Source organism: Helianthus annuus, chromosome 17 (assembly GCF_002127325.2).
Source record: "Helianthus annuus cultivar XRQ/B chromosome 17, HanXRQr2.0-SUNRISE, whole genome shotgun sequence".
NCBI lineage: Eukaryota > Viridiplantae > Streptophyta > Magnoliopsida > Asterales > Asteraceae > Helianthus > Helianthus annuus.
Window position 1 is genome coordinate 41,443,352 of NC_035449.2, and position 10,336 is coordinate 41,453,687.

General features: G+C 39.9%; 1 protein-coding gene across 1 annotated transcript; it reads right to left on the reverse strand.

Moving 5' to 3' along the window:
• Positions 1 to 725: 725 nt before the first annotated feature.
• LOC110906587 lies at positions 726 to 3,777 on the reverse strand. Its single transcript, XM_022151700.1, has 2 exons — positions 3,531 to 3,777; positions 726 to 2,394 (listed from the first exon to the last, which is right to left on the reverse strand). Exon 2 carries the CDS (start codon positions 2,390 to 2,392, stop codon positions 947 to 949), a length of 1,446 nt encoding a protein of 481 aa, XP_022007392.1. The 5' UTR covers positions 2,393 to 2,394; positions 3,531 to 3,777; the 3' UTR covers positions 726 to 946.
• Between the last annotated feature and the right edge of the window lie 6,559 nt (positions 3,778 to 10,336).

The following is a 10,336-nucleotide window of genomic DNA, read 5'->3' on the forward strand; positions in this document are numbered from 1 at the left end:
TTACATAGACCTGTGTTACTTTCATTTAGTTTCTAGCTCACTTTTTTTTCTATTTTTTTTCGCATGACCACAAACTCTAACGGTTTTAACTTATGACGGTGCCCCTTATACTCTTATTGACAGTTTTGATTTCCCATATTTCCCAGGCGAAAACCCACTAGCAGACCGACAATTAAGGTATATTAACTCAAAGGGACTTAAAACCAAACCCGGGCCTATCCACATATCCCAAACTAGACGCAAGCTCGATTTATTATAATCTCATGTTATTATTATTCGACCCCGAGCAAAAAAAAATTCATCTTTTCTATCATTTTCCGCTTTAATTTGTAAACTTCTTTTTTCGAAAGACATTTTCTGATTTTTCAATTTTTTTTTTTGCATTTTCAATTTTTTTTAATAAAGGACTCGATTATTTACATGTATCCCATCCCCACACTTGAAGATTGCATTGTCCCTAATGCACGAATGGAAATACGACTCAATAAACTACCTAAACACTAAAACCCTAAACTACTAACTAACTACTAAATAAATAACGAACTAACGACAAAAAAAAAAATACAACAACAAAAAGGGAAACGACTTAGCTGATATGTGAGACTGTCAAAGTGCCAGTCATTTCCACATAAGCCCTCCAATTCGAAACGCGCTCAGCAAACAACTCTAACCTCGGACACGCGAATGAAAGCGGCTAACATAATCAACCTATCAAACATCAAACAAACTACCAAACATATCATCATAAATATATATCAAAAATATCAGTAGTTCATCAGTTCCAACATTCACCAACCCATCCATCCCTAACCAACCTGTTTTAAGTGTACGAATATCAAATACAGACCAAAAGCGAGGATCAAAACAGCACAAAATAAAAATACTAATCAAAAGATATAATAGTCAGCTGCTACTCTGCATCCTCATGCAATCCCCAACCTACTCCTCACTGCTGTCCAGCTGCACCACTATCGGAATCATGACTGCTCTCCTCAAACACCTGAAATGGAGGCTCCGGATCAGCCTGTGCACCAACACCAGCCTGGCCCTCCTGCCCTGGCCGGAAGTAATCCGGAATCCTCATGCTCTGAACGGTCATCATATAACGAAGAACATCATCCTGCCTCGACTGACCCTTCTTAAGTGCCTCAATCATCTGCTCCAACCTGTCAAATCTCTGCTCCACATAGCCAGAGAATGACTCCAAAGTAAGGGGTTCAGATAAAGGGTGTCTCCTATGAACTTGACGTACTGGCTGCTCAGGTGCCTGTGGTGGCTGCTGCGTAAGTGTAGGCTCAGTCTGAGTCACGACAACCTCAGCTGGTCGTCTCTGAGGCACCTGAACATGCGGACCCTCTTTGATCGGCTCCCAGCCGTAGGGTGCTTGCCACGACACTATTCCCGCCTTTTGCAACTCCTCCATCCCAAATACCACTGTCTTGGGCCCCCTGTGTAGAAATTCGGGAAGATATGTGTCAAACACTCCCAAATTTGTTGCAATCCTGGTAATGTAGGGGCCCATATCCAACCCAGCTCTAATACCTCCCCTCCTACCTCTGCTAAAAGAATCTGCTAGAACAGTAGCCAGATTAAATTCCTTCTTCTGTACCCTACACATCAAGATGAAAAGCTCGAGCCAATTTGCTTTGTTTTCCCCCGACTTTCTACCCATCAATGTCGTCGATAGGATCTTCAGTACATATCTATAGACTGGGTTACGAACCGATGTGATAAGGTTCGTTTGCCCAAATTCACGATTAGAAATCGTATTCCAAAACTTTTTCAGCTCAGCTTTACCAACACTACAGTCCCTACGCTCACTATACGCACCCCGTAAGTAAGTAGCAAACTCCGGTCTCCTCACCTCCTCTTCCGTATACAAACCCGAAACGACAACAAACCTCGGCACATTCATTTCATACACTTGCCTTCCAAAGCTAAATGATACAGCCGTGCCCTGCTCGAACTTACCCTCCTTGTGCACCCATGTACTATGGAACTCTAACACTAACTCCTCATACTGAGGCTCGGTGCAGTTCATCGCATAAATCAATCTCTGAACCAAGAGTTCCCTCACCTCCTGCTCTGAACCTATCTCCTCCAACCACTTCCAATCAATAACCCGGTGTTGAAGGAGCTCAGTATCTTTCAACTTTTCAAACTTATCCCATTCGGGTGAATCTTCTTCAAACTTTAGAATCGGGTGATCGTCTCTGTGCGTTTTCTGATCCGGGATAAAGTTATACGAGGTTCGATATTTGATTTTCCTTAATTTCGGATCATCAGCAGCGATTTGAATAATTGGAGTCTCGTGAGGAACCGGATCCTGCTGCGGTGCCGTCTGACCCTTTCCGGTTTTCCTACCTTTCCCACGCCTAGAACTACTAGCCATGCCTGCAAAACAAGTAATATTCAAGACAAAACAGGCAAACTATCAGTAATAACAAACTATTTTTGGTGTTTTTAAATTTTAAATTTTTTTTAATAATATAATAATGTACAGTCGAACGACGGCCGTATAGCATTTCGTTCGCGGCCGTTGTTCGATACAAGTGACTTTGACGCAAATCAACTCAAAAACGAACCGAACTTCGCCCGAATGGAGATTGAGTACGAGCGAAGCGGTTCGAATTCGAGCGATGCACATTGCGCAAAACGACACTAAACATGACTCTAACACGACTCGATAGACCTAAAACGACCCTAAATGACGCAAAATGATGCTTTTGACCCTAAAGACGACACGTTTTGACTCAATTTACACAAATTACACTCAGTTTACACTTTTACCCCCTCGCGGCACTTTGCTCGCCCTCGAGCAATCCCAAGTGCCGAGAAATCATCGAAAACCAAAACGTGGAAGCAATGAAAACGGCGCGCGTAATTTTTGTCGAAAAAATTATAGCTTTATAGCAAAACGGCGCAACCGCTTCCCCACACTTGAAGTTTACTTCGCCAAAACAATCGTCCGCAAAATTCACTTATTTCAAAATAAACCAAACCAACATCGTCGCCCGTTTAAAAATTGAACTCGTATAAAATTTAGTAGACGAGCAAAACCACCCCCCATATTTCCTATATTTAACACTATCCCGACTCACATCTCTCAAATCAATTCAAAAATCCGCAGCGTGATAACCAACCCGAACTACCCAAAACCAATCCCACTCAAGCAACCTATTATGCAAATGCAACTGATTATTGACATGACACATCAGACGTGCAAATTGATCCACATTAAAACAGCAGTCACAAGACACAAAGACATAAGACTCAACCAATGACTCGATTCACTCAAATGACTCGAAAGAAAAAGAACGATATAACCAAACAACACTGACACAGACTCAAACCTACTGCACACCTGACTCAACTAACCAAATCTGACTCGAAACAAACTACACCCAACACTGACTCGACAAACCTAACCCGACAGAGCCCGACACTAACAACTCACACACGGACGCGAACTCAAATATCCACAAAACTCAATCCAACACATACCAGTGAGAAACGACGGAATAACGTACCTGAGTCGTCGATTGTGCGAGAAAAAGTGAAAATTTCGAATTGTGAAAGTCCCTATTCACTGCTATGTGACACCCGGACGTTATAAATGGTCTAGGGGTTTTATTCGGGTGGTGATTCTGGTCACAGGGAGGTGCAGACGGTGGGAAATGGTGGTGGTGCGGTGTTCGGCGACGGAAGAAGGTAGAGGTCGGACAGTTGGACATGGAGATGTAGGTTACGGTGTTGTGGGATAAGGGTGTCCGGTTTCCAATTAGTGGTAGAAGGGAGGTTGTTGGAGGTGGGGATGGTGAATGGCGGTGGAGTTGACAACCGGTAATTAATGGCTTTTAATTACGCGATTAACAAACGTTTAGACGATAATAAATAGTGTTTAAGACACGAATTAACTTAATTAGGCTTTTGGAATGCTTAGGAACGCTTATCTGACGGCACAGTGCGCGTATGGTGAATTTCGGAAAATCTGCTGAGCATTAAACGAAAACTAACTGACACCGGACAAGACACTGACCAAGCCGACAAATGCGAGTTGTATACATAAAATTTAAACATGGATTTCATTTTGTGAAATTTTCACGCTTTAGAACGCCACAAAACGCAAACAAAGAACGCGACTGCATGAACGCACCGACAACGAAACAGAAGCATCATATGCGCATATTAACTTAAAAACTGAAATGTTATGATACACTTAGTTTCGTTTTAAAATTTTACTATCCGTAATGGAAAACGGATCGAATAATGGGTTAAGAACGACGACCAAGTCAATTTTACGCGTTTTAACGCAAACGATGAACGGACGCTTCAAATATCGATATTCGATGTAATTTGAGTGTTTTGACTTGAATATTTTAAGTTACGACGTTCCAGAAAGCTCAGGTTTTGAAAACGGGCCTTGTAATAGATTTCGGGCCATTAGACACGCGACATCGGGCTTGTGGGCCTTGGGCCCAAGCCCAAAGCCCACTATGAAAACCCTACCTATATAAAGGTAGTGATAACCTTATCTTCTTTTAGAACTCAGATCCATACATACGCACACCACTGCTCTCATCTCCATTACTTCTCCTTCATATGAAAACCCTAATCCTCTAACATCTTCACTCACTCTAAACACAGACAAGAGATTCCTCTCTACCTCGCATCCACTCCATTCCACTGTTAAAGTTCAGGCGATCGGAGTTAATGGCGGAGGCACTCTGGCGTTGAGACACCCAACGACAAACAACCCCCCCCCTTTCTTCGTCGTGTTTCTGACAACCACAACCACACCCCGGTTCCCTGTTTTTCCGGTGATAGATCGAAGAAAAAGAGAGAACGGCGAGGAGAGAGAGTGTGTCGGTGAGCAGAGAGACAGACGGAGCAGAGGAGACGGCGGCATCACCGCCGTACATGGTGGCGGTGACTGTTTTCCGGCGACCGGCGATGGCTGCGGAGTCCGGCGGCAGAGATGGTAGTTCAGCAGAGTTCATGTTCAAGTCAGGTGTGTTTCGGCTCAAGTTTCAGCTTGTATCTCGTCTCAGTCACGGGAAAGATTCATGCTCAACATCTGATTTCGGTTCAACATCAGGCTCGGACATCTGTTCGGGTGACGTTCGGTCAGATCTGTTCAGGTCGGGTCGGGTTTAGCGGCACAACCCGACTAGGGTCAACTTAAGGGCGCTTCGGGTTGGTTTGGTTTGAGATAAGTCACGGTCAAAATGTTCGGATCAGGTTCATGCTCATCGATTCTATTCTAGTTCAGGTTTCGTTTGAATTTGAGTCGGGTTAAACTCATCGGTTCAAGTGTGATGTTGGTTTCAGCTTCAATCAGGGGTCGAGACGCGGGTTCGAGTCAGCGGGTCAGACCCCGGTCAACAACAGGTCAAACCGAGTTGACACGGTCAACACCCGAGTCAACTCAGGTCAACAGACGGTCAACTGAGGTCAACTCAGTCAACGTAAGCTCGGTAAAGTTTAAACGTAGCGAATTATTCATGCGTTATTTTTTAGATTGTTAGAAATACGCGAACCGAGCTCGAACCATCGTTTATTTAGTAATTATGTACGTTCAATTTTTGGCGCACTTTGACGAAAATTATATACATATATTGTTTGGTTGGCAATGATTGAATTTTGATAAATGAAACGACAACTTTTTATTATCGGGTTATTCCTAAAACAGAGGAAACTCTGTCCGATTTTCGCTAAAAACCCGTAACACAAAACATATTATATTCTAAGAACGACATATATTGAAGTTCAAGTTTTTCTTACAAAACGAATATAAAACGACTTTACGACACTTTGACAAAACACAAATTACTAGTTAACAAAGCCTGAATATTTATGTAAAATAAATATAACGTATATATTTATCTTGAACGTTTTTATAAGATAAATATAATGGTTTATATTTATTTCAAACATAGTTACTTCGTGATATTTTATAACATAAAGATAATCGTTTATATTTATTTTAAAACGCCGACTTTAAAATCTCTTACAAACTAAATATAGTTTTAGACTATTTCAAACGCTTAATATTCGGAAGTTATATAAATAAATATAATTGCTTATATTTACTTCAATTATTTCGGATCCGAATATTCTTATAACATGAATATATTTGTTATATTCGTTTCAAACGTCAAGTTTTTGAATATATATATATATACGTATATATATCTATTTGTTTCCATCCTACGAAAATTATAACGGTATACTACCATGTCATATACGACATTTCGAAAGAGTCGTACTACTTTTCACATACGCTTTCTCCTTCACAACCAACACGACAACGCAGGTATATATTTATATTTGAAATATATAAATATATACCTTAATCACTTGAAAACTAAGTCGATCTCAAGACTTAGTGTTTATCCCGATTATAAATGGGATCCAATAACCATAATTTGGTTATTTCAAAACCAAAATAATAACACCTTTATAGAATCGTTTAGTTAACGATTCGGTAGAGCTCGGACACGTAGTTTAACTACGTTGTTTAATTAGAAACTTATAATTATTCCTTGATTAGGAATGCTTTAGTTGCACGCTAGCGAGTTCACATTCTTGGAATGACATCACGGAATCACGTTAAGCTAGCTTTGCACTGGAATGTCAAGGTGAGTTCATAACCCCCACTTTTTACTGTTTTACATTTTTATAAATGTTTTCGGGGGTGGAAAGACATGCAAGTTTTGCAAAAATAAACAACTTTTCGTTGAACGAAAACTCATATTTCTAAACCATATTGCGAATGGATTTCAAGGAACTGAAATGATTTACGAACGGTTTATACTAAACATACCGGTTTCACAAAACAAACGCGTATTATCACAAACGTGCATGATTTTCATGACTAGTGACAGGAATGTCCTAGTTACTACAACGGGACTGGGTTGTTCTGCGTACGAATAACGAGACAACCCAATGGGTTATGTCCCCTTTTTTTCTTTTGAAATACATATTAACTAGGGTATGGTTAAGCTATGGAATGAACTCTTGGATCACGTGCGAATAGGCGCTAACTTAGGCACCATTAATCCTTTTAAGGACCACGGAACAGGGGGTAGATCTATCGGGTACGGGCGAGCCCCACTCACGGTCCTTGTGCGGCCACTTAGAGTGCTTTTGTGTCCCTGTCGAAGTGAATCGACACTTAAATCGTCTACCGGGTTGAGTGCTTCCTATGTCGGCACACATATTAATGTCTTAGCTACACATTAATGATCAACATGTTCATAGACGCATTACATACCTACTTAGAAACTGAACTTTCAAATGTTTTTAAGATTCATTTGACATAAACTCACAAATACATGGATTTACAAACTTTGGTAACGTTTTTCAAATTATACCTAAGTAAGAGGACGTGCTGATCCTGCTTACAAAGGTTCGTTTGGGCTCGGCCCACTCTCTCTCGTGCAATGCACAAAGACTATTGTGGGCTAGACTCACAGTTTTTCATATATCATGCCAAGAAAATAATTTTACCATATTTTCTCAACAACTTTAAAACCGGTTATCAAAAAGATTTATTTTAAATCTTTTCAAGACAAACTATGAACTCGCTTAACTTTTTGTTGACTTTCTCGCATGTTCTTTCTCAGATTGAATTTTCAAAGCTATGGAACGGTTGGAATAGGAGAACCCATGGGTATTCGAGTACTTAGCGGCTTTCATTGTTTAGAAGTCTTAGCTTATTTGCTTCCGCTGTGCAATGAAGATACCGGTCCAGTCACGCCAGCTCTGATATTTCGGGGTGTGACAGATTGGTATCAGAGCTATAGGTTTCAGCGAATTAGGTTTCTGTAGAGATACCTAGGCTTTAACCTCACTATCCTCTGGGGACTTAGATATCAAGACTTGAACACATACATAACGCCTAGGACTCGAATATGGGTTCCAACCGTTGCCAAGAACAATGAGTCAACTATTTTGATTTTAAACATGCACAAGAGTTGTGTTTGATACACGATACACGAAACGATCACATACGGTAAGCAAAACTTTGAGAGTTGTGGTAACACACATATGGGACCTCTGGAAAACTTATGACGAAATTCATTAAAGGTCCTCACGTAGGAACTGTGATTATTAACTCGCGCAAATGCCATTATATTAGGTCGTCTATGCTATCTTAATTACCCAAGCAGGTAATCCACGTGGAATGAAACGCTATTGCGTAGCTATACGTGAAAACTTAAACTACACGTTAGCGGATGTCGAAGTACATCACACACGACTTTCGAGACAAGGCCTTGGGAAAACATGATTGGGCATGATAGCAACGATGCTAATCCCGTCAGTGGGAGAAACAACAACCGAAATGCGGTACTTTGCCATGTGATCCTGCAAACGACACGAATCACGCTGAGGTACGTTTAACTGGGATTTCACAACAATCTATACTTACTCTAATGAGACTCACAACTACTGGCGCTGCAAAAGAAGTCACATGCCTTCGCATCCCCCCTACTTCATTCATGGCGATTATGCTACGTACAACATTCTATGGTAATGTCACATAACAACCAATTATCACGTGAACTTCCAGGTAAAGTCCTTAAATTTCTTTTGTTGAAATTTCGACTTCTTGCATATAGTGAGTAGATTTTTGCATTTCTACTCCCCCCCTAATGATCGTTGCACCACAAAGATTTTCTTCCATTATAGCAAACACTCAATTGTTTTATTTTTGATGAATTCATATGTACGCATGCATTGTTTGTAGCGCATGTGGTTCGTTGATCCGTAAAGACCATTGGAGGACTTCACTCCAAATTGTCATTTTATCAAAGCTCAAATATCCTTTGCTATACTTGATCTTTGCATTGTGATCTAGATGACCCACATTGTTGCGAAGTGTTGACTTTTGATATCGAGTCAACGAAACTCGTTGAAACTCCTTTCTTTTCAAGCCATATACATGGTTTTCGTTGTGGCCATGTCGAAACTTTCTTATTGATACATGAATTCATTGTTGGATTATGTTTCAACCAAGTTCAATTGATTGAACTTGCTTGTAATATATATTCGATTCAATATTCCATATGATGGATTGAGGCCATCATATACGAAATAATCCCAACAAGCACTTCATTTGCTTTGAACCATAACATGCTTGTTTGGCCTTCGACTTCATTGAATTGTTTCTTTGATCACGATCACCTTGTGGTGGCGTATTTCACAAGTTTGAAGCTTGCGCTAATCTCTTTGCTCACATCATACACGGATTTAATTATTTAATTATCTATTTGTTTATTGATACTAAATCCGCTTTTGTTGATTTATCATATTAAAGCAATCTTAATACAATCGTGTGTTAAGATAATGGTATACAAATTCATTTCGTATATCGGTGTACCTCTTAACGGTTCTTTCAGCATCGATCGAACATTTTGTGATATTCATTGCTTTTTCATTTTTGATCGAAAACATTATTTCCTTGCTTCATTATCAATTGAAAATCTCATGATGTTTGTTTGGAACAAACATTCACATTTACTTCGTTGAGCCCTTCATCTGACTTCATACACGGTGATACTTGTTCGGTCACCGCTATTATTGAATTGTTTCATTCAATACGACACCTTGTGGTGTCGGTATAAACTTGTAGTTTGGGCTAATCATGGTCGATCGTTCATGCAAACAACGTATGCTTTTTGGTTTGATTAATCATTCAAATAGTCTTAATGCAACTGTGTATTAAGACAATGATACACCAGGTTCGGTCGTATTTCATTTCGGTGTATCCTGCGACTCAACAATGTCAACACGTTGATTTTATCTTATTCATTTATTGGTTCAATAGTTGGCAAATCGTTTCATGATTCTATTTATTTGAGCTTGTTGAATTTGAGTTTCAATCATACAATAACCAACGCAAGTTTTCGTGGTAATGAATTCTATTGTTTCAAAATTGATTTGCATATTGTGAACGTTCAATTGAAATTCTACCGCTCGAAATTCCTCTTTTATTGAACCCCGTAAACTTAATCACATTGGTGATAGTATCACTACGCTTCGTTCACTTGACATCGATTTCTGGAACAAACTCCGTTGAACCGCTGGGTTCTTATTGATGCAAAATGTCTTTACATTCACCTAATCTGAATAAGTTTTGATTCGATTATGCGGTTATTCACTTTGGTATTATTCGGACTTACCTGAGAATAACACAACTCTGAGGAGATAACATAGACTAAATTTCGAGGACGAAATTTCTGCAACAGGGGGAGAATGTGACAACCGGTAATTAATGGCTTTTAATTACGCGATTAACAAACGTTTAGACGATAATAAATAGTGTTTAAGA